This window comes from Pelodiscus sinensis, chromosome 26 (assembly GCF_049634645.1).
Source record: "Pelodiscus sinensis isolate JC-2024 chromosome 26, ASM4963464v1, whole genome shotgun sequence".
Classification (NCBI taxonomy): domain Eukaryota; kingdom Metazoa; phylum Chordata; order Testudines; family Trionychidae; genus Pelodiscus; species Pelodiscus sinensis.
In genome coordinates this window covers 6,908,884-6,933,429 of record NC_134736.1, presented here as the reverse complement: position 1 = coordinate 6,933,429, position 24,546 = coordinate 6,908,884, and the positions used below count along the sequence as shown (strand labels likewise).

General features: G+C 45.4%; 2 protein-coding genes across 6 annotated transcripts in view; both read right to left on the bottom strand.

The window, feature by feature from the left end:
* Positions 1 to 357: 357 nt before the first annotated feature.
* DLAT (dihydrolipoamide S-acetyltransferase) lies at positions 358 to 15,213 on the bottom strand. The gene is made up of 14 exons (XM_075909427.1): positions 14,895 to 15,213; positions 14,200 to 14,301; positions 13,060 to 13,184; positions 12,793 to 12,949; positions 10,182 to 10,308; positions 9,568 to 9,749; positions 8,804 to 8,951; positions 8,558 to 8,625; positions 7,207 to 7,293; positions 5,144 to 5,251; positions 4,458 to 4,573; positions 3,996 to 4,158; positions 3,665 to 3,801; positions 358 to 2,619 (listed from the first exon to the last, which is right to left on the bottom strand). The coding sequence occupies exons 1-14, from the start codon at positions 15,132 to 15,134 to the stop codon at positions 2,490 to 2,492; spliced, it is 1,890 nt and encodes a 629-aa protein (XP_075765542.1). The 5' UTR covers positions 15,135 to 15,213; the 3' UTR covers positions 358 to 2,489.
* Positions 15,214 to 16,937: 1,724 nt separating this feature from the next.
* Positions 16,938 to 24,546, bottom strand: part of DIXDC1 (DIX domain containing 1) — a 77,399-nt gene continuing 69,790 nt past the window's right edge. For 3 of the 5 annotated variants that reach the window (XM_075909783.1, XM_075909782.1, XM_006111217.4), the window contains 3 exons: positions 24,387 to 24,495; positions 23,653 to 23,761; positions 16,939 to 21,420 (listed from right to left, as the gene is read on the bottom strand). In XM_075909783.1, the coding sequence (XP_075765898.1) occupies positions 21,340 to 21,420; positions 23,653 to 23,761; positions 24,387 to 24,495 (299 nt within the window). In that variant the 3' untranslated portion in view covers positions 16,939 to 21,339. Of the gene's footprint in view, positions 21,421 to 23,652; positions 23,762 to 24,386; positions 24,496 to 24,546 lie in introns of all 5 variants that reach the window. The other 2 variants (XM_006111218.4, XM_006111215.4) reach the window with 2 other exon arrangements.

Genomic DNA, 24,546 nt, shown 5'->3' with positions numbered 1-24,546 from the left:
TGGGTCCTCTACAGATACTACTATGGGCAGCTGTGCACCAAGAGCTAGCCTTACTCACCAGTTAGCAATGGTTTTGCAATTTCAGCAGAATTGGGCAACATTACAGTAGTGCCCTAGAACTAGTCTGCCAATTCAAGACTGCTTACATAATGAATATTAAGGTCCAAGAACCTATGAATAAAAAGTATCTACCAAAAGAGTTTTGACTACTATACTCTCCCCACATTCTCTATGCCTGGTGCCAGCCAGCATTCATGAAGAAAACATGCCAATGCAGATGGAGATAACCTTGTCCCATGCAACATATAATATAACAGAAGAATGTTTAAAAATACACCAGAAAATAGAACAGACACATTAGAAATGTGAATTGTATTTAATTTTAACAGACACATTTACTCATGAGCAGCCATTCTTAATTTCCCTCCCGTTTTGTACTGAAACTGTTACAAGGATTGCATCTAAAGATGCACTTTTCTAGGTGTAAGTCAAATTGAAATAGTGTTAATGTACATGAGCTGCCATAGTTGGAGTGTCTAGTGAGCAACAGGGTACTGCAAGCAACACAAAGCCAAGAGTATACACAGAGCTGTACTGCAATCTGTTCCCATCAGGCTGTCACTAGGACAGTGGTCCTTTGGCACAAGCTAGTTCTTGTTTTGATTAATTTTCAGATTATTATGGGGAAGGGATAACAAGTATCCAGGATTTTCTTTGACCAAAATTCTAAGAATAGGGGAGCAGTATGCAGTTCAGCAGTAGAGTCAAAAACACATTTCATCCAAGTCCAGTGCTGCATGACAGTGCTTTCACAAACAGGTTGCTGAACCACTTATGGCGGGAAACTTAATACAATAAGTTTCATTTACCCAGCCAGAAGGGCTGAAGACTTGGATCGACTGTGCACTAGCAGTGAGGTCAGCAGCAACCATTACTAAACAGACAAAGCATAGGGACTATTTTTATTAGTCTAACAATTCCAAAGATTTAATAGAACAATGGGCCCACTAGAGAATCTGAACTGGAGAAAATGAGAACATTTTAAAACTGAAGTGCAACTACTTTTCTTCTTACCCAACCAAAGTTAGGCACATCTGCAACCGAGTAAAACGTTAAATAGTTCTCACAAAAATATTTAATCTCCACAGTATATTTTTTCATTATCTTTAGTGAATTCTGTAACAACTTTACAAGAGAATATATTTAATGCAATGCATAAGGTACAGAATAAGTTTATGTAAATAATTTAACCTTTTGTTTCTACCAAGCTCTCCTGGTCACTGATCAATTACATGATCCTTTTTTATAAATTAAAATTTCCTATTGGAAAGTGGAATTTTAAGAGAGGCCACCGTTGTATTCTTCCCCATCACCATTGTAGGACACAATGATTAATGCATTTGGGCACAAGTCCAACAGAAAACATCTGAAAGCATTTTACATACACTATATACATGGACAGCACACTTTGCAGTTTACTAAGGCTGGGACAGTAAATACATTTCATCCAAGAATTGTGATATCAATGACCTCAACTGACGTCAGAGCTTCCTGTGTCAAGAATGTCTGAAAAAACAATTTTCAAGCATACACGTCATCAAAGAAATTATGCCCAGGGATAGAATTCCAATGTCCAAATTACACATGCTAACAGTGGATATTAACACACATAGCAAGAAATTCTCCTAACCATTCTGCAGAACAACTATTTCCACTGCAGTGTTAACAATACACCCTGTTGCAAGAGGGCAAGCAACCATGTAAGATAATTTCATACAAAAACACACACAAGTGAAAGATGGAGCACATTCTCTGTGGCATTCAGAAGAGATTTGATTGTACTGTTTTGACAGGGATCATTTAGTAGTAAAAATCTAAGCTAATGTTGAAATACAAGGAGGAATTCCAATGTAAATCTTTTGTCCTATGAAAAAAGTATTCCAAGGGATCTATTCCTCCTCTCAATGTGTGCCTGTTGCTCTCACTAATACTAGCAGGAGACCAGACCACTTAGGGTTCAATTTAAAAAAACCCAACAACCTAGCTTATTGATTTCAACTACCAAACCTTCCCAATTATTTTATGCAGATGTTTACAGTTTGATTCTCTTATTTTGGAGAATACAAGAGATTAGATATCTTGGTATACTTCTTCCTCACCTAACACCCACTCCCACCCCCAATCTGGAGCACACATGAAGTACATATGAAGCATACAATGCTCACATGATTTGAAATTCAAGACACTTGACTTCTTTTTTTAGAAACGTTGGCAAATTCATTAACTGTATAAAATACAGTATAACTGTATATTGCTCTGTAAAGCCTTCTTCAAACTATTTATCTGTACAGACTGGTAAAAATTACCAGCTAATATACATATTTAAAATAAAGGAAGATGTTTTTTAACAGAGTCTAACCACCGAAATATAAATAGCTTGATTAGAACAAAATAATGTAACTCAGGAAAGTCTTGGTTGCTTGGTTCGATTATAGCAGCATGGTTGCTGGTTTTTCAAGGAGCTTTTTGAACTCAGCAAGCCACTGGGCTCCAACTGCTCCATCCACAACTCGATGGTCACAACTAAGAGTAACTGACATCATGCTGGCCACATCAAACCTGGGAAGAGAAACAGAATGCCATATTTACAACTCTGCAAATTAACTGGCACAAATTTGTCAGTCAGTGATATTAGCCACCTAGGACTTTTATATACGATAAACACCAACGGGTGCTAGTCCTGTAATAGTCAGATCTACAAACATTTATATCTCCACAAACGCTTATTATAAAGATCGACATCCTTCATTTTCTAAAATTAAGTGATCCTTTTGAGACATGCAGCTCATGTTATTTAATAAAATGCAAATATGTTCATGATAAAACTTCACTGTACATCTATGTTCAGTCACACTCTAGGCCTGGCTACCTCAGGGTGAGTTTTCAGACAAAATTACCTTTTATCTATACAACATGTTATTCATTTGCTCACCAGATTCAAAAGTCTGCACTGTACCTATTAAAATTCACCAAAAAAAATATGGTCTGAGAAGAAAAGCACGAGTCTGGGATTTAGGAGACAAAGGATCAATGCTCTCCTCTGCCACACATTTCCCGTGCAAAATATTTACTCTTTATGCCTCAGATAATAGGACTTCCCTATCTCATAAGGACACTGTGCCAAGAAATACGTGAGCAATTGAAATATGGTCGCATGTGACCGACTCCCGCCTGCCTCCCTGCATTGCACCGGCTTCCACCTGCCATTGCTCTCTCCTCCCGCCTGCTGCCTCTGACCAGGCTCATCGGTTAACCATGCACACTACTGCATTGCTCAGTGGCACTGTGCAATACTGCAAAATCTGATGGGGAAATTAACATAAGAACATAAGAACGGCCGTACTGGGTCAGACCAAAGGTCCATCTAGCCCAGTATCCTGTCTACCGACAGTGGCCAGCACCAGGTGCCCCAGAGAGTGGACCGAAGACAATGATCAGCGATTTGTCTCCTGCCATCCCTCTCCAGCCTCTGACAAACAGAGGCCAAGGACACCATTTTATCCCCTGGCTAATAGCCTTTTATGGACAAAGTCACTATTCTAAAGTAAATGGCAGCTGTTTGAAGAGTTAATTGATTATGGATAATGCTCTATTTAATACTTACCCCTTCTCATTATTTGCTGGCACCAGTCGGTTCTCTGAAGTACCAACTGCCAGAATACAGGCCTGAGGTGGGTTGATTATGGCAGAGAAATTCTTAATCCCATACATTCCTAAATTGGAAACTGTAAAAGTGCCTCCCTAGAGGAAACAAACACAGATTAACATATGGAACTTCACAAATGTCAGTCCACACAGCAAGTTACTTAACATGGCTAAACTAGGTCATAAACCTGAAAGTGCCTGTTCCGAAGGAGGTCATTTCAATATTCACATTTTTTTTAAGCCAGGGACAATCACAGTTGCAGTGTTTACTAATGCACCAAGCTCCTCACCTGGAATTCGTGGGGCTGGAGTTTCCCTTCTCGTGCTTTGGTTGCCAAAGAGGCAACGTCTTTACTAATAGAAGCTAATCCCTTTATGTGCGCATTGAACACGATGGGAGTTATGAGCCCCACAGGAGTACTCACTGCAATGCTAACATCCACAACGTGATTTCTGTAAGACACAACGGGGACACAACCCAGATTACTTGAGCAAGACACAAAGAAAGATTTTCAAAAGCATTAAAGCCACCTTGTATAGATGACCGATTACTGCCACGTCCATTAAGTCTAGTGACCAGGCCTCGCTCACAAGGAAACTTGAAGAAAAGGTATATGAAGTACTGAGTTTTATACTGCACCGTTCTTTCCCTCTTCTATGAGATCCTCCCAGAACCGGGGGAGAATTGTTCCATTTTGCTCTTCACACCATACCGAATAAAGTTACTAGCTACATTTGCACCACACACTTACTGCCGGATAACAGTGTCCAACCAGGACGAATTTGCTTCAGGAACCTTCATACATGCCAGAGCTGAAGCTTTAATGATGAAGTCATTGACAGAAAGCTTAATGTTCTCTGACACCTCCTGTAAAGAGAAGACAGAGGTTTGAAACATCAGTGATTTACTCTCTCCTTAGTCGCCACAAAAACTGAATTCGTTTGCATAAACACGAGACTACATGGCCTGTGACATTTACTGCGTGACCCTATCGAGTCAATATGGCACATATCTAAGAAGACAGAAAGTATCTTAAGCCCATGTAACATTTGCATCCTTTCCACCCCCGAGGTTGAGAAGCAGCATTCAGTTTTGTGTAATCTTAATTTCCCTAAAAGGAAAAACTCTGCTCAGCAGCAGCCTCTCATTTATGGTCTGGTCCTACTCTTTATCTTATTTTCTAGCTGAGGCAATAACAGTCCAAGAAAGCTGTGAAGCTTGATTTGAATTTCAGGTGATCAGGTTGGGGAATTGAGCATGCAAAGGGCAGTGTTTGGATGAAGACAACTTCGCTACAGTCTGTCACAAGAGGGTCCAGATGTGACTGGGAAGCAGCAAATTGATGTGAAGGTACCTATTCCAAAGCCTAGCTGGCTCACCATCCTGGTTATCTACCTGCCCTCTCAGACCCACACCGCAACTCCTCAGGAGTGTTACCTTATTGAGTTCTTTTCTGAGCACCAGTATTTCTCCCATGTTTATATCAATTGACAGATAGTAGTGAGGTATTGTTTGTTTAGACTGCATCAAACGCTGAGCGATAACCTGAAGGCAAACAGAGCAGGACATTAAAACAACACAATTTGCAAAACGGGTTTCCACCACGTTAAAAGTAGGGTTGAGAATACACCTTCGCTGTCATAGACGTACACGTTATAGCGCAACTAGGTTTGGTCCAGTATAGGCATGTAACAGTGTAGTCAATTAACAGATTAACCAATAAGAAAAAAAAACCTTATAGGCTATGTGACGTAGTGGGGGTACCTGGCTGGTTTCTATGCTGCTGGCTCTGGGGGAACCCCCACCGGCTGCCGTGGGTACCACGACCCAGCAAAACAGGATGAGTCACTATGCAAACCAGTGGCCAGACACCCCCCATGGAGAGGAACAAAGGAAGGTGGAATGCTGCCTTGGCTGGGGGGCAGGGCTGGAAGTTAGTGGGTTGGTTGCTGGCTGTCGGAGGGCATGGAGGAGAGCCTAGGAGAAGGGGCTGGAGTTTAGGGGCCCAGTCTCCCCCATCTCAAGGGGGCCTGAGGCATCCTAGCCCAGTTCCTGTGACCAGATTACATCTGTGCTGCGCTGTGCTGGAGGAGCAATAAACCACCCTCAATTCCACTGGCTGGTGCAGTCTGTTTGTGCCATTTCGGGGTGCAGGAGACGGGGAACCCCCAACGCGCCGTCACAGGCTAATGCTACAGACTACATGAATTTCCTCTCCCCACCCCCACCCAGTACATTTTTTAGCAGACTGGCCAGCAGCCTGGCTCAGTTCTGGCTCACACCAAGTCCAGAAGCTCAGACTCCCCTCCCGGAGAGGGGCTAGTGCCACCCCTTTATCAGAGGCAGCAGCATGGGGCAACAGGCAGCCAGTCCATGAGGGGAGCTGGTTTTTAAATTGGCTCTCCTCATGGACCAGCTTCCACCGGGCACCTTGCAATGCTGCCTCTGTATCAGAGGCAGCAGCATGGAATGGCAGGGGGCTCTTCAGGAGTGGGGCTGGAGTGCCCTGGCTGAGGGCCCTGCCCTTAGGAACTATAGCATAGTCAAGTAACCAATAAGAATTCATGAGGTTACTCGTCTATTCAATTAACCAAGATTTAGCATCCCATGTCCAGTAGTCCTTGGCATTGCTGAGAAGCAGACAATAGCCAGAAGACAAATATATGGATTTTAAAGCTATAATTTATACTCCTACTGTCACTGATTCTCCTAAGCTATTGGACGCATTGGGACAGAGAAAAGTTTTAAGTTATGGTGACTTGGAAAGCACAAAAGCTTAGTTTTGTGGACATGGGTCCCATCTGTTATTTATATTTTAGAGAAAGATTGTACATGAGGCCAGGAACGTTATTTATAAAAGTGATAAAGCAGGTGCTATATATAAAAGGCACCTCCTCAAGAACTCACTCTCACCTTCAAGTGAAGCTCATTACACCAGAAGAGAGAGATGTGGCCAATAAGAATGGTTGTCCGTTACAAGCAAACCTCAAGACACAGCACTCTATCATAAATCACTAATGGTGCTAAAAAAGAAAGGGGGATTTTGCTTCCATTTCTCAAGATATGGGAGGAGCTCTTCCTTGTCCCCTTCTTTGGGTTCATCTTATTGGTTACTTGATCTTCTTTGGGTTCATCAACCACCGACACATGGTCTGTCCACCTCTGCTTGAGATGCAAACTGCTGCAGATTAGAGTTGAGGTGCACTGACAAAGCTGTGAACAGGGAAGGCCTCGCAGTTCAGAATGGAGGTGCATCAGCAAAGCAGCCTGGGGGATGCTTGACAACCCCTGCCAGTCCTATGCCTGGCTCAAGACAGCACTATTAAACCGCTTGTTCTCAAGAACAAGTTCTTCCACCAAGTTCACTACCCTTCAGTGACCAGCTGGCCTGCTTGGTTAAAAGGCACCTTGGTTAACAGCAATTAAATGTTTCCGGAAAGACTCCTATGTATAGATACAACCTCCTCTTTAAAGGAAGAGGAAGAAAGAAAGCCTCTTACCCTCCGAATATTACTAACGGGGACATCTGTGAAGACGCCTGTAGGAGGTGCTGCTGGAACTGCAGGCGGCACAGGAGTTGCCTCAGCCTGTATGCAAAGAGAGACACAGAGAGCTGGGTTTTCAATCATTGTTCAAACGTGAGTGTGGGTGTGTAGGCAACTAGAAATCAGCAGTACACAGACAAACTATGGGATAACTCCAGAGAACAAAGCGGTGGTAGAAAACAGCTAAGACATGGCTACTCTCCCTGTTTCTGGGTCCCCTTCTTCAATCAGCTCCCTTCCTATAGCTTCCTACCCATTTTTCTTCAATTCACTTGAAGTGATTCACAAGCTTAAATGTTAAAGCCTTGGTAATACTCAGTTCCCTGAATGTGGCACTGGTGGTTCTATGAAACACACGATATGGATATCTGTAGCTACTGTGTTCTATATTCGAAGTAAGGACTGGTAATAAGTATTAGCGATAGATACCAGCCTACAAGGTGACAGCTACAAAGCAGAACCCCATCAAACAATGATGGGAACGTAAGGATGTTTTTAATAATGGATTTCCTTTTGATTTTCCCCTCATTAAGCTGCATTCCTCAAAGCTCCACCACACCATTAGCTGCTCAGTTATATGGTAATGGAAACCATATAAACACCTGCAGAGGCAGGATGTGCTTCTACAGTGAAATGCCACAGTGAGAAATTAAAAAAAGAATCTCTCATCTCCTATTTCTGAAAGTCCTACATAAGCTGACTCCCCAGCGCTTTCAGATACATTTCACACTGTCCAATCACCAGCATAATCGTCAGTCTTCAGAATTCTTGTACTATGCCATCTGGTTGCAGTCTCCAGTAGGGATGTGAAGAACTAGTCAACTATTTGATAAGCAAATGCTTATCGGAGAGTCGACATGCTAGTTGACTAGTCGTTTCCCCTCTCCCCCTCTTGCTGTTGGGGTGTAACTAGGCTGCACGTGGCATTTCAAAGCAGCAGCGCTGCATGGAGCCCAGGATCAGCTGGGGAGTCCCCTGCTGACCCAGGGCTCCGTGTGGCGCTACTGCCTTGAAACACCACGGGGAGCCCAGCCTCAGGCTCCCTGCAGCATTTCAAAGCGGCAGCGCTGTGTGGAGCCCAAGATAAGCTGGAGTCCCCCGCTGATCTGGGGCTCCACCCAGCACTTTCGCCTTTAAAGTGTAGCAACAGTTGTTGCTACACTTCAGAAGAGGAATCGCCCTATCGACTAATCAAATAGTCGATATTTAACATCCTTAGTCTCCGGCTGCTTCCCAAGAGCAGAAGCTGCTCCATACCCTTGTTGTAATAGTAGTACCAGAGCTCACAGATTTGAGTCCTACTCACAGGGGCAACCTTTGGAGGCACAAATGACTCAATATCTTTCTTCGTGATTCTGCCATCTGGTCCAGTACCTGGTGGAGGTATACATGAAACATAAGAGGTTTTCATGCAATGCCATATTAGGAACATGCAAATAAAAATGGAACCCGCTCCCTTTCCAATACAGTCACTTAACTGGAAGGAAATTGACAGCAAAGCACACATCTAAGGGCAAAAGAGACTTGGATAAGAACGGAAATGGTAATTCACCTTTCACTTGTGCAATGTCGATTCCTCTTTCTGCTGCCAATTTCTTCGCCACGGGGCTAATTATTATTCTTCCTTTATGTACAGGAGCCCCAGGTGGGGAGACTGCTGGAGCTGAAGGGACAGTGGGCTGGAGAGGAGGAGCTGCCACCTTAAGAGAGTTGGTTAGACACAGTCGTTAGTTGCACAGATATTCAGCTAAAGTCTTACACGTGAGAAAGCAAAGAGAACGTGGGCCTCTGGTTACCAGAAACCAACCAGAGAATGTTCATAAATGAGCAATAAAAGTGATCAGGGCTGGAGGGGCTGATTTAGGAGATTAAGGAAGAGAGTAAGAGCTAGAGCAGCAAAACGGTGGCCAGAATCAGAGGTGGGGAACACTACAAGGATAAGGAAGAATTATTATTTAGGAAGGTACAGATTACATTTTCTCATACTGTCTTCTATCAGAAAGCTTTTCGGGTGTACAACTCATTGGGCTGTGGAATCATCTCCCAGAGGAAGGGGCAGTAAGTAATTTACATCCTCATCATTTGGGGTGTTTAAAACTAGAACAGGCAGTAGCCCGGAGAACAGGTGTAGGGAACAACCACCATCAGTTCCCAGAAGATAGACTGACATATTGTATCCATCTCATGTTATCCTTCCACTCATGATCCCACAAACACGTGGATTGGAGTTCCATCTTCAAAAGTCCAGCAGGATTATTCAGGTCAGATTATGCTAATGGTTCCCTACTTCTCTTCCCTCTCAGAGATCCTCTTTACCGGAGTGGGGGGTGGTGCTTGTGGTTTGATGTCAGCTACTCCAGTCTCCCTATAGTCAGCAAATGCTGGAATATCAGACTCCTTCTCCACAATGATGCAGAGTGCCGTTCCTAAGGGCACATCCCTTGTTCCTTCAGAAACCAGAATTTTTGCCAGGTAACCTTCTTCCTGCACTTCAAAGCCTTAAAAGAAAAAAAAATGACTGATGAATGCTGGGTAAGATCAAACAGCCAGAAAAAGCTGGAATTGGGGCCTCACAACCTTACCACAGTGGCACAATGAAGAGTTCTAGGTGATGCTTTCAGTCTCCTCCAGTAACTAAACTCCTGCTATTTGTAATGGATCTTTAAAACAAAACTGAACGAGGAGAAGTCTCCACGTAAGGCAGGTCTAACACAAGAGGATTGGTGCAAAGCTGGGAGCTGCTTTTAACAGCTCTATCAACTAGAACTACAAGAGGACAAGAAATAGCTTTAAATAGCTCCTTTTACATTACACCAAGGCCAGCTGCCCCTTCCAGTGGGAAAAGAGTCTGTTTTGAAGCTCTACTATGAATCACTCTCAAGAGGTTACAGAACAATCTACTGTCCCTCTTAGGGCTAAAAATTGCTCACCTATCGTGGCTTTGTCTGTTTCAATTTCTGCCAGTAAGTCTCCTTCACTCAGTTTCTCACCAACCTTCTTCTCCCACCTTTGAACCGTACCCATCGTCATTGTAGGCGAGAGAGCCGGGAGAAGAATCTACGGAGTCAAAAGAATGCGAGTGTATCACAACAGACAACTGAAAGTCAACAGGAGCATGTAACCCCAACAAGCAAGTTACCCTTGAGAATGAGCTAGGGATTAAGGATGTCAAGGACGAGTCGACTAGTTACTTTCCTCCCCCACCGACAGAAGCAGCGAAGAGATGTGTGTGTGTGGTGGAGTATTTCAAAGGGGCAGCTCTGCAGAGCCAAGCCTGGGCTCAGATGTGCGAGGATGCCCCTTTGACATGCCGAGGCTGTGTTCAAAGAGGAGCACCACACAGCTGATCCCCAGCTCAGCTGTGTGTCGCTGCCCCTTTCAAACACTGAGGCGGCATTTCAAAGGAGCGCTGTGGAGCCCAAGATCAGTGAGGAGTCCCCAGCTGATCCCAGGCTCCCCAGCATTTCCACAGAACCTGGGGTCAGTCCCCAGCTGATTCCAGGTTCCACTGAAATGCCACGGGGAGCCCGGGATCAGCTGGGGATTCTGCAGCTGACCTCGGGCTCTACAGCGCCCCTTTGAAATGCCGCCACGGGGATTCTTTTACATTTCAAAGCTGGCACGCCGTGTGCAGCCTGGAGTCAGTGGACTTTCTGCTGGCCCCAGGCTGCACAAGGAGGAATGCGGAAGTGCCTATCGACTAGTCAATGGAAATTCTATTGACTACTCGACTAGTCAATTAACCGCAATTTAACATCCTTACTAGGGATGTGAATGGTTAACTGGTAAACATCACCCCTCCCACATAACTGGGACCCAGCAGAGTAACAGAGGGTGTAATGAAACTCCTAAATCCCTTTTGTAACGTTTAGTGGCCTACAGAAATCACATGATTTCAGCAAGCCACAAACCAAAGTTAGAGGCCTAGACTTCCTAAACAATGAATGGGAAGAAATGCACTTTAGAAAGTTATCCGCAAAAGCCAGCACACTAGACTGAGAACAACGTAAGCCAGTCAGTAGGGATGTTAAATAATTAACTGGTAATCAGAGGTAAATCGGCCCTTGCCAGTGAACTCCGATGGTGGCCAGCCATGCCAGGCCAGATCAGCCCCAGAATTTGACCAGTTAACCATTTTAACATCCCTACCAGCCAATGCCAACAACAGGGGAGTGTGCCTCTCTCATACAGATAAGCACTTGTGCGCAGGCTGCAGGGAAGCACCTATCTCAGCTAGTGACCGTGAAGGGGAACCAGCCACCTAAGACGCTTCTTATGGGAATGAGTTCAGCGCCTGTCTCATTCCACACAGAAACATCTGGAGGATGAGGTGGTGGTGGGGCCCCACACCTTATAACTTTCAGCCCAGCAACTGAGTGTTCCCCTAGGACGTGGGAGATCAAAGTTCAATCCTCACCCTCTGTCATGATCATGAGGGATGGCCAGCAGCCTGGGGATTCAGGAGTTAACTGTATCTAGCCAGGCAGCAGTCAGCCAATAGAAATGCAGATAGGGATTTCAAACTGAGACAAAGGAATTTTTGGTTTTTCCCTCCTTTCTTTTTTATTAAGCTGGTATTAGTTAATTTGTGTGTCCTGGTTTTACTTCAGGGCTGAGATTTCCCAAGTGATCTCTTCCGTGGTTTTCTTACCATTACTTGGGTGGTGGCAGCGGATTTTTATCCCCAAAATCTAGGTTTTTGGGATTTTGGGGGGGAAGTTTTATATCCAAGCCTGGAAAGAGAAGGTTTTGGGGTATTTTTGTGGGTCCCCACTTCTGCATTCATTGTACCAGAGTGGGGAATCAACCCTGTCACCCTCCCACTCTAATTAAGAGGGTGAGAAAGGGTTAGAACAGGGATCTCCCACCTCTCCAGAGCACACTCAAAACACTGAGCAATGGGATATTCTGATGTGGGGCTCCCTCATTCTCTCCTCTGAAGTTGTTCCATTGTGGATCAATAATGAACGTGTAGCTGGAGCAGGGAGATTGCACCCAGGGTCTCCCCTCTCCCGGGGCGTGTCCTAAGCACTGGATTACATAATTATTCTCTCTCCCATTCTAGTCCAATGACTAGGTATTTATCCTCAGGAGAACAGTCACTGGGCCAGAGACAGAGCGTGGCTTCATGTGGCTTGTTGGGTGCCTTCATGCCTTGCTCCACATCTATGTCGTTAGGCCCTCTGCTAGCCACATTTAACCAGTCAATATCATTGCCTCCTAATAAGGAGAGAATTATGTGCACATGGGAGCTTTTTATAGCCTGTGGGAATTGGAATCCCAGGGGGAGCAAATGACTTTCCTCAGATGATACCAGATGCCCTATAAGTTTTCAAAATATAACAGATCAGGGTCCCCCCACTGAAGCCCATTTTAAATCTGCAGAATAGATCAACTGACCCACACTCCTGCAGCTAGAGCCAGTGAGACCTATGCTTTGTATCCACATCACAGTGCCTAGGATATAACAGTTTTAGAGAGGCAGAAGAGACACCGACAAATGTTAAGGAATAATTCACTGAGGATATGGATATGCTTTACCTGCATGTGAGGAGGGTAAGAGCTTCCTGGAGCCTGCACAGAAGGCTGAGCTGGTGTTGGGGGAGCTGCTGCTGGAGGGGGAGGCACTGAGGCTGCTGGGACAGCAGATGCTATGGAATCCAAGGTAAAATTCTTAAAGGCATCAATAAACTCAGGCCTAGAACAGGAATGAAAGAAGATAATACAGAAAAAAATTCTTCATCAAGAGCACCCAGCCTGCCAGGTTCCCAAAACAGTATTCTAGTGAGATGTGATCAATCCACTTACTTTTCAACTGTGATGCATATTACAGACCCAATGGGAACATCCCTTGTCCCTTCTGATACCAGGATCTTGGCCAAGTAACATTCTTCCATACTCTCAAACCCCACCGTCGCTTTGTCCGTTTCCACCTTTGCAGAAAGAGAATGATCTTGTAATGGGGCAGGGGCGGGGGGAGCCTTCACATCAGCTCAGAATCATGAAGTTTGATGTTTGTGGGTTAGAGGTGAAGATTCCTGGTGCATAAAGCCATGGTGAGAATTAGCTCATCTGGCAGCAGCAACTTGGTTGAAAAGGAAAAGACACTGTAGAGCAAATAAGGTTCAATCGCTCTCATAAGGAGGTAGAAACAGCAGGCAACGCGGAGAGGCAGTGGGGTTGTGGCTGTTTTTAATTCCTTCAATAAAAAGGCTTCAGAAGAATATTTTTATTATTTGTATTTCATTGTACCTAGGTGCCCCAGACATTGATCAAAACCCCACTGTGCCAGGTGCCATATATATATAAAAAAACCTAGAGAGTCCTTCCTTTCCCAACACAGGTGTCTGGGGTGAGGACTCTCTTTGGGTTTTGTATACGTATAACTTGTTTTATATAAGGTGCTTGTTTGAAAATTTAACAATTGGCTACTAGAAGCTGGCATTATGGGCTGATGAGAGGTGGGAGCCAAACTTACAATGCTGAATCAGAGATAAGAAGTAAGGATGAAGTCAGAACATTTACATCTGCTTGGGGTGACCTGAGACAAAATCCGGGGCATGTACTTAGTATGGGGGCAATTTTAGAAATGATAGCGTGTCTTGTCCTCTAGTGATGGTGTAGCTTCCCATCCCACCAGAAAGTGAGAGGCCCTAAGGGAGATCTCATCCACAAGAACTGTCCCTTGGTGCCAATGTTCCCTTAAAGCTTTTCCATCCACGTGCGGAATTTTTCTATCAATATGTGGAATAAAGTTTATGTACACCACGATATGTGGAAATGTGCACCACCAGTAGAAACAAAAAACCTAACTGTGGGCACTCTGCTAATCAGCTGGGAAGTACTGGAATCTCTCCTGAGCAGCTGCACAAGTGCACAGCTTACAGGGAACACTGCTTGGTGTCCCATAACTGGTCCTCCTGGTCGCGAGTAACCTCTCCACAGTACCTCTGCAATCAGATCTCCCTCGCTGATCTTTTCCCCTTCCTTCTTCTCCCACCGAGCGATAGTCCCCATCTGCATTGTAGGGGAAAGAGACGGCAAAGCCACCTGCAAAAGAACAACCCAGTCACAGTAAAATTACCATGTTTTACAAGCAGCCCTGAAACAACCTTCCACCAAGAAAGGTGAGAGGCCAGTTCATGCTCTCGTATCCAGAAACAATCAAGGTGTCAACCATAAAGTAACCATAAAGCTAATGCAACAATATTTATTCAGAGCCCTTCTTCCCAATATGCCTCATAACTGGGACAGACTCGCCGCACTCATCCCCTTGAGCGCTAAAGGGCAGCTAATGACGCGGTGCAAGGCAGGGGGACAAGGGCAAATCCCAGTATCGGGAGATCCATTCTCAGCGAGGGCAGATTACTGGGCTCTCAGCAAGCGGCTTCTAGGGTGATCGGGGTCACGCCCTGCTGGTTGGGGGGCCTAGGAAGAGTCGGACCCTGCTCCAAGGCCTGGCGGGCGAGTCTGTGGGGTGGGGGGGACGTTTCAGTGGGGGGGTGCAGTGGGGGTTCAGGGAGCAGCCGCAGGGTCGCGGAGGACACGAGCCCAGCGGGGGGGGGGAGCAAGGGGGTGACCCCGGCCGGGGGAGGCTGGGAGCGGCCCCCACAGCCCCGGGGGTTCGAGTCCCGGCCCCTCACCTTCTGGTGGGGCGGGAGGCTGCACCACCGCCGGGGGGCGGGGCGGGGCCAGGGCTCCCTCGGCGGCAGCAGCAGCCCCGCGGGCCCGGGCCCCGGTTCCAGGCTGCTCCGGCCCCGCGCGGGCCCCAGGCTGCCCCCGCTCAGGGCGCGGGCCCCCCGGCCCGGGCTCGCTCCCGCCCCGCCAGGCACCCGCCGCGGGGCCGCGCACGGGGCCAGGCGCCGCGCGATCACGCGCCACATGCTGCAGCGGAGCCGGGACCCGCCGGCAGCTCCGGCAATGACCTCGCTCCCCTCCGACTCCGGGCGCCCACCGCGCTTTACGGCAGCGACAGTGTCGCGAGGAGCCGCAAAGCGCAGAGGCCCTCCCCGTGCCAGCGTCCTGGGGAGTGAGAGGGGTGGAGGGAGGAGCTGGGGGCAGGCAGGGAGGGGGTGGAGGGAGGAGTAGGAGAGGTGGAGGGGGGCTGGGAGCAGGGGGGTGGAGTGAGGGGGTTGGGGGGAGGGAGTTGGAGGGGGACTGGGAGAAGGGGGGTGGAGGGAGGAGTAGGGGGTTGGGGGGAGGGAGTAGGAGAGGTGGAGGGGGGCTGGGAGAAGGGGGTGGAGTGAGGGGGTTGGGGGGAGGGAGTTGGAGGGGGACTGGGAGAAGGGGGGTGGAGGGAGGAGTAGGGGGTTGGGGGGAGGGAGTAGGAGGGTGGAAGGAGGGCTGGAGGGAGGTGGAGGGGGGCTGGGAGCAAAGGGTTTTGGTGGCAAGGTGGGGAGAAGATGGGGGATCAGTAGGGTCTGTGGAGTCTGGGGGGGTTATAGCGGGGGTGGAGGTGCAGTTTGGGGGAATAACTGGATAAAAGACAGCACAGAGATGGGGGGCATAGGATAGAACAAAGGATCTGATGCAGGGTAGGAGTAGGGAAAAATCACAGACACTTGGGGGGTCTCTTCTGTTCTATTCACTCCCATTGGTGCCAAGACCGCTCCGCAGTTGGGCACTGGGAAGGTGAAAGGTTACAGGAAGCTAAATACTGAACCCAGATGTGCTGATTCAGTGCATCCTTCTGCAGCTGTCAACCAAGTCCCTCCCTGGTCACCACCGTGCTGCCCCTGTGGGGAATGTAGCTCCTTTTATGATGCTTGTTTTATGACTCACAGGCAGATGCTGTGATTCTTGTATGTACTGATGAAGGAAAAATGCTACACATACTATGAACATGGTTGAGTTTAAACTCATGCAGACCCGCAGAATGCCCTAGGAGGGAGGGAGTTGTGAGATATAAAAGTCAGGTTTTGTCATCACTTGCCAGGTGAGGAACATGAGGTTGTTCCCTAGCTGGGAAGTTGGCTTTAGAGCACAATCAAACCTGTACGTCTGTTCTGCTTAGGCCCCCAGCAGCAGGCCACCAACTTCAGAAATAGTGCCAGGTTGGTCTCAAGCACAGGTTTTAGCATCAAGGTCTTAATTTTTATTATTCAGGGTGTCTCTGCCTCAGTTTCCCCGTTGGTTAAATGTTCCAATCCTTCAGCTACCCTTAGGGCATGTCTCCGCTGGGGAGTTATTTTGAAATAACTCCCCTTATTTCGAAATAAGGTATTCGAAATAATGGGCTTATTATTTTGAAATAACTACTCCTGCTTGTGAAGAGGAATAAGCTTATTTTGAAATAGTTATTTTGGAAGTTATTATTTCACAACTTATCTTGAAATAATGTGATAGTGTAAACATAGCCTCAGTGATTTCCTGGGTGGAGAGGAAACATTAACATCTGTAAAGTGCTTTGAAATCCTTGATTGGCAAGTTCTCTCTCTACACAGATGTGTATTTTTGTTATTATTACTGTTCTAGGGCTTCTAAATTATTTAGCAAGAACTGTTTTCAGCACCCAGAAGTAGCCTCTACAGTGCTATCACCATCAGTAAACCCAGCCACTGCACCCTGCATGCACAAACATGAAAGTCTGTGGCTATAGGAGTACGTGCTCACAAGTTTCAGTGCACTGAGCCCAAAAGCTATTACACTGCATTTCATTTTAAATTATATGAGCAATTTGGTCTGGGTCAGGGGTTAGTTGTAATTTTAAAATATCATCTCAAAGGCTCACTTTTATTTAAAAATTAATACAAATCTTGGAAGTAAGGAAGCAACTGATGAGCCCAGAGCTGTTTAGTATACTTGGATCCAATCTGCTCTTCAAGGTGAGGTTCAAGTTGTCGTCTCTGAAGATCTTGGGAACCAGATGGAAAAGACCCACTAGTGCAAGATTGTCCCTTCTGCACTGTATTCTGTTCCTAGCACCTAGCTAACAGGCCTGTACACATAAGCATTGTACACCGATCACAAATGAGAAGCTTCAGTTCAAAGCCACTGCCCTCCCCACATAAATGGATTGATTAGACACCATTTGCAAACTACAGTTTATTGAGATTTTTTTTCTTGGTCCAAAAATTCAAAGTACATCCAGTCACATATATCCAGCTCCTAGATATACCAATAAACCTCAGTTCTCACTCTGTTGGAGGACATGCAAATTGAGAGAAACTAACTTTCCAAAGAGTGATGAATGCAAACTTTTATAGTTTATAAGAAAATATAACTTTATATATAGCATGTGTGTTAAATAACCAAGTTACAACGATAAGGAAACCAGAAAGTAGCTTTGAAGAAAGTCAGGCAGAAATAAACTTATCTAGAATCAAAGGAAAACATAAAGACCAAGTCCAATGTCTGATCTGATTTCATATGCTCTGCTGTAAATCGGGATTAACTCAATTTAAGTGAATGGTGTTATGCTATGTAAAACTGGTGTAAGTGAGAGGAAAAGTGTTCCGTGTATACCTACTCTTTTCCAGGATTATCTTGTTCCTCTTTATTTTGTTAACATCTTTTCCAGACCTAATTCATAGGCCTTTCAGCTCATTTATACAGTGACAGGACATCAAGAGAAAACTGCCATGTCATTACAGAACAAAGCTGAACCTAAGTGGTGCAGGTGTTTAAGCCTCTGAGGACAGCAGTCCTGGGATGGGATCATGGCATGACCCTGGCCTTCAATTATAATATGAGAAAGGGAATAGTTCTGACCTCAGGCTCTCTCATATAAATCGCAGTGACTTTGGCGGGTGTTGAATATGCATATCCAAAGTCAGAGTTCTGCCAAAACTTTTCAAGGGTTTGAACTCAGTGTAGTAACAATCTGTTCTGTCACAGAGGGAACAAGGGTTCTGTTCTAGTATGTAAGGCTACGTCTACACTGGCACCCTTTTCCGGAAATGCTTAAAACGGAACAGTTTTCCGTTATAAGTATTTCCGGAAAAAGCGTGTCTACATTGGCAGGATGCTTTTCCGGAAAAGCACTTTTTCCGGAAAAGCGTCTGTGCAAATGTAGACGCGCTTTTCAGCAAAAAAGCCCCGATTGTCATTTTCGCAATCGGGACTTTTTTGCGGAAAAGAAATCTGTGCTGTCTACACTGGCCCTTTTCCGGAACAGTTTTCCGGAAAAAGACTTTTGCCCGAACGGGAGTAGCATAGTTTTTCCGGAAAAGCACTGATGATTTTACAGTAGATTGTCAGTGCTTTTCCGGAAATTCAAGGGGCCAGTGTAGACAGCTGGCAAGTTATTCCGGAAAAGTAGCTGATTTTCCGGAACAAGTGGCCAGTGTAGACACAGCCTAAGTGTTTTTAGTACTGATGAAGTGCTTGGATGACAGTGCTACAGAATTAAATCTACAGAACATTTGTGGGTAGTGCATGTTTCCTTCTCTGTGCTGCCTCCAAATGTACTTCGCCCATGCCCTGAAGAAAACACAGGACAGTAAGTGGCTCCAAGGCTTATTCAGTCCTTGGCCCCTCTGCTATGATTGGCTACAGGAGATTCGATGGTGACAGTGGTTATGGTGATGTGAAACCACTAAGAACAGGACTGAGATTGCCAACTTATTCCATCTAGACCATCAGCCAGCGATTGCTTGAGTGGTGATCAGAGTCACTACTGAGCAAAACTGAACTGAAACAGATGACCTACAAGTGAGATGTACTGTCGCAATAGCAATTATGTCAGCCATCGACTCACCATAGATAACTCCAACACTGCTCATCTCTTAAAAGCAGAGAGGGATACAGGACGGATATGTGGAGGCCTTTTGAAAAATTACTGTTTTAATTATTTCCATAAAATGGACAAGTCTCACCTAAAACACACAACTCTTACTGAAATTAAGCAGACTAGTAAAACTTGAATTAAAAGTCATTTAAGAGAAATTGCAATTGAAATGCAACAATGCATTTCTGTATGATAAACTCATGCAGTCTTACAGCGACTTACTAAAACACATGCAATAGGGAAACCAGTGATTTTCCAGGGAGGAAGAGAATTTCTGTTTCTTTTCAGGACTGATACTGCTTTTCTCCCATTGAGGAACTTTCCCAAATGCTGATGTTTCTGCTGCTGTTTGTAAAGACAAGTATGTGTAAATCAGCCCACGAACTGGAACAGATCAATAATGGTCTACCATGTTTTACCAGTGGGGTCAGAAAGCTATCCAAGCCCTTCCTGCATACAGAGGAAGTAATAAGACAAACTATGTGTAATTCCTGTTTATACAAGAAACAGCTGGTAAAATATAAAACCAATAGGAACTAGTTGTACTTTTGTAGTAAAATAAAGCTAGTCATTGAACACACTTTGTGTGCGGTGTTAACAGGAGACTGTATAAAACACAGAGACATTCTCTAGAAAATGAGTAAACTACAGCACAGTATTGTGGAAATATACAGAAAGCACTTGCACTGGTATAAAAATATACACCTCAGACAATGATGTAAACTGGTACAAAATAATTCCAATAAACAGGAATGAGTTTACAAAAGGTCACGTTACTATAAAATAATAAAACCACGTTTTCTTCGTCTCCCAAGCTCATGCGCACAACTCAGACAAGCAGGCAGCCCAACAAAGGGGCACGTGTACCAAAGGTGAACAGACTGAGGCTGGACTCACTGTTTGACCTTTTCAGTCAATAGTGCCTGTTTGGTGCAGACTGCAGCCAGCCTTGCAGAAACCTGACTGCCTGGCAGTAGGAAAGCAAAGCCCATCTCCCGAAGGGTATATCTAGACTGCAATAAAATACCCATGGTTAGCTTGTGTCAGCTGACTTGGGTTCAGGCTACAGGGCTATAAAATTGCATTATAGCTGTTTGGGCTCATTCTGGATTCAGAGCTTGGGCTCCAGCCTGATTTAGAGGTTTACACGGCAAGCTTATAGCCCCACGCACCCTAACAGATATTGTAGCATGTGTTCTCCAACTCACCATCTTCTACTCCATTAGATGCCAGAGAAAAAGCATGCTGGGAACTGGGATGGTACTGATGTTGCTGAGTCACAACGTCTATCCTACAGGTTTGGTTATTTGCTTAATGGCCTTGTCAGTCAGTGAACATCAAGTGCATGGTGACGCCTGCACAGAGAAAGCTGGAAAAAGGAATACAGATGCACCAACAGAATAGACTCTGTCACTTCATCTCTGACGAAACAGTCCTGCTTGTTCCCTGGGAGAGTAGATGAGATCTTCTGTCTGCCCTGCTGGACATATGGTAAGGGAAGGGATGGTAATAGCTACAGGGAAAAGGAGCTGGCAAAAGGAGAAGCAAAAGTACCTCATCACCTCTGCTGGGAAGTTAGGAAGGTTCCTGCTTCCTCCTCTGAAACAAAAATCCATTGGCTGTTAAGTAAGCACCTGGTTACCAAAGAGTTCCAGGGCAATAAAGGGGCTTAGATCTGACTGCAAGTTGGTAGGCAAACAGCAGAAGCAACCCTAGGAAGTGGAAGCCTGCATCTGGGAAGAAAGACAAGGTTGATCTTTGCTTTGGTACTGCTCAGCACAATCCACAGACTTCTTTCACTGTCAAGTTCCTGGTGCTCTTTGTGTGGAGAGGCTGCAGAGTTCACTGGCGGGAGCGCTGCCCCTTCGGCCCCATACCTCAGGAATGGATTTGGTCAGACCTTCTGGCAGAAACTAGAATCTAGCAGCATTTTCTGATCCATGAGGGCAGAACTTATTGTTTCAGGGATCAGGGCAGGTTTGTATAATACTGAATGTGTCAAATCAGAGCTGAAACCTGCAGACCCCAAACAGCAGCAGGCGTTTCAGGGGGTGGGGGAACCAGGAGAATGGAGAAACACGTCATTAAGGCCTCCAGGGTTTTATTGACAGGACAAAGCAAGATGAGTCTTTCCCACCAACCTGTAAATTCAGTCTTACAACACTGTTTGCATTTGGCCATGGAAAGCTAGACGCCAGGCATCCTCGCACACAAAAAAGTGTTTTACCCGTTGTTTGAGAGAAGTCCTCTCTTTTGGCAGCTTGAATTGGATGTGTCCCAGCTTATGCTCTTTTTGGTCATTCTCTCTGAGCAGTGCAGCCAGTGACAGGTCCCCACAAAAACAAGACCCACAAGTCCGATTAGTTTTCCCCATGATCCTCTTCCACCCAGGCTACAATTTTCCCTTCCCAACCAGGAATGATGTCATCATCATGGAACACCTATAAAAAGGCAGAGAGAGAATCGGGTCACTTCTGGAGATAGACACTGCTTTGTTACATCTGCATAGCATGAGAGACAGAGGTACAGGTTGAACATCCCTAGGCCGGCACCCTTGGGACCGGACTGGTGCCAAACCAGAAAATTTGCTGAATGTCATGAGGTCAATATAGTCTGGCAGCATTACTAACAATTCCACTGCTTGCTGGGCTCTTAGAAGACATATTGGGGGTAAATCAGAGCTAAATAACAGCACAGAACAAAATACAGGACTATGTAGCACTTTAAAGACTAACAAGATGGTTTATTAGATGATGAGCTTTCGTGGGCCAGACCCACTTCCTCAGATCAAATAATGGAAGAAAATAGTCACAACCATATATACCAAAGGATACAATTTAAAAAAAATGAACACACATGAACTGAGAGCCAGGACTGGTGGCTGTAAACAAACTTTATGGGACTGCGGGAAACTTGGCCACACCCATGATAAGTGGATATCCAGCTCACTACAATCATTCCAGACCATTGATGTTGCTGGACCAGAGATTATTAGACTAGAGAGATTGAACCTGTTTTATTATACCAAACAATACAAATAACTGGCACTTACACAGCTCAGTAAGGCTATATCTAGACTGCAGGCTTCTTTCAGAAGCCGCTTTTCTGGAGGAGATCTTCCAAAAAAAAAAACTTCTTCTGAAAGAAAGCATCCACATAGAATAAGCACATCGAAAAAGTGATGTGCTTTTTTGACAGATAGCATTCATACAGTGTGGATGCTATCTCACATTTAAGCTGTGATTACTATGGACGGAGTGGCCACCAGGGCACCTGTGCTTTTTCCTCTTACCTCTTTTTTCGAAAGAACTCCCTCTTCCCCATCCACACACGCCTTTTTCCGAAAGAGTTCTTTTGGAAAAAGGCTTCTTCCTCGTAGAAAGAGGTTTACCAATATCAGAACAAATCCACTGTTCTTTCAGTTTTTTTTTTTTCAAAAGAACGTGATTGCAGTGTGGATGTAAGTGAAGTATTTCCGGAAAAACGGCTGTTTCTGAAAAAAACCTCTGCAGAGTAGACATACTCTAAGTTCCCAACATGCTTTAAAAACAGCTTGCTCCTCCCCCTCAAAGAAAAATCGAGGATTATTATCCCAATTTTTCTGACAGGCTATGTGAGGTGCAGAGAAGGATCGTGATTTTCTCAAGGTCCACAGGGAGGGAAGGCAGCATCAGAGCTGGGATTAAAACTTGAGAACACCTGGCTCCCAGTCAAGTGCTCAGAATGCTAGATTGTCTCTGGAGAAACTGGCACTGATGTATTCTTAACAGACGTTTCTGAGGGAAGGGAGCCCCTGAAGGGTTACTGTGTGGAGAAGGAAGAGGACCTTTGCTGCATGAAAACAGCAAATTACAAACCAAGAACCACATTCAGCTGTGGCATAAATAGGCTCTTTGACCTCAACAGGAATTGCAGCACTTATGCCAGAGCTGACTCTGGCCCCAAGTATTTAGGATATTTTAGAGAAAGCCCATCTCTACCAGCTTGGCTCACAACCGTGGGCCACAGAGCCACAACTGGAACAAATGCAGCAATGGCATAGATGGAGAAATGGATCAAATCCCGTTGGCCTGTCCCATTCAGGAGACTTCTCTGACATCAGTAAGATGCAAACAGCCCAACAATTTGATATAGGACAGTGCTACCCAAAGAGCTGGGTGCTGATCTTGCAGGTTGCAACTCAGGTGTCACATTGGCTCTACTTCCTCCAAATCAAGCTATGAACAGAGTTTGGAAGGATAAACTGAGTGTCTGCTTTGTTTGGAAGACTCTCTTTCTGCTACAGAACGTAGGAGACCATCTGATAGTTGCCTTTTAAGGATACAATTTGGAATCTGCATCCCCCAAATAGTACGGTCACAGGGAGCATCTCTGGAATCAGCTGGCACTGTGAAGGCGGACCCTGCAAATCACCATCCACCACTTGTGCTGCTTTGCGATCACATGAAAGTCAGTGCTTTGAGTGGGGCCTGAAGACATCTGCTTTTGGCTCTTTACTTGGGGCCTGTCATCCCATAAAGTGTAGCTCTGGAAACGGTAGCTTTGTAGCAAGTTAGAGATTTCACTCACATGGGATGTGAATCTGGCAGAGATTTCCAGGCTGTTGCTTGTGCTGTGATCTCACACACAAACTTAGATTATGAGAGAGCTGCTACTAAAGGGGTCAAAGATACCTCCTCCTTGACTGTGCCAAATTCGGGATCCAGGGCTTTGAAATGATACCGGTGGGTTCCTTCCCGATCGATAGCTGCCTTGAAGTCCTTCAGAGTCACCTCACCTAACCTGCAAAACAAGAGTTAAGAGCAATCTTTGCTGACACGTTCTGCCACAGGATTAAGATCAAGAGCTTGGACACAGCTATCATATGGCACATTGAACATCGGCACCAGCCTGGATATTGTGGCACAATGGACAGTACACTGAAGGGAGCCAGAGTGTCTGGAAAATACCGAGTGCGACCCAAAGCATCTGATCACAGACAGAATAGTGTTTGGCTTTTACCGAAAACAAACCCAGACCAACTCTTTTACGTTTCCTACGTGCAGTCACCACAATAGCTGCTATCTTAATTACACTAATGGTTTGTGTTGTACTTGAGTAAGAGTAAAACTGCCTGGCTGCTGCCCACCCATAAAACCAGAGATTAATTATCATACAAACCAAAGATCAATCTTCTGGGGGCTTTAAATAAATAAACTAAGTACATATCCTGGGAAATTCCATCAGGCCTAAAGTGAACAAACACATCCTAGGCCTGCTTTCTTGTAACCACCTCCTCTTGGCCATGAAATAAAGTCAAAGGCTGGATTTAAGGGACAGAGAGCATGTTTTGGTGAGCAGAAGCACCAGGGACAAGATCAGTGCTCTCAGTGAACCAAATTCTATTAGTGTGGCAAAGAGGTCTCACCTTTTTGGTATGTTGACCATGAAAGGTGTGAGTGAGCGATCAGTGAAGTAGAGCACTTTGGTGCAGGCACTGCTGCTCATAGTGGGTGTGCTGTGAGAAGGAGGCAATTCTGCAAAGAGAGAAACACAAAGCACTGTCACTGCAGCCAAGAGAGGGCACT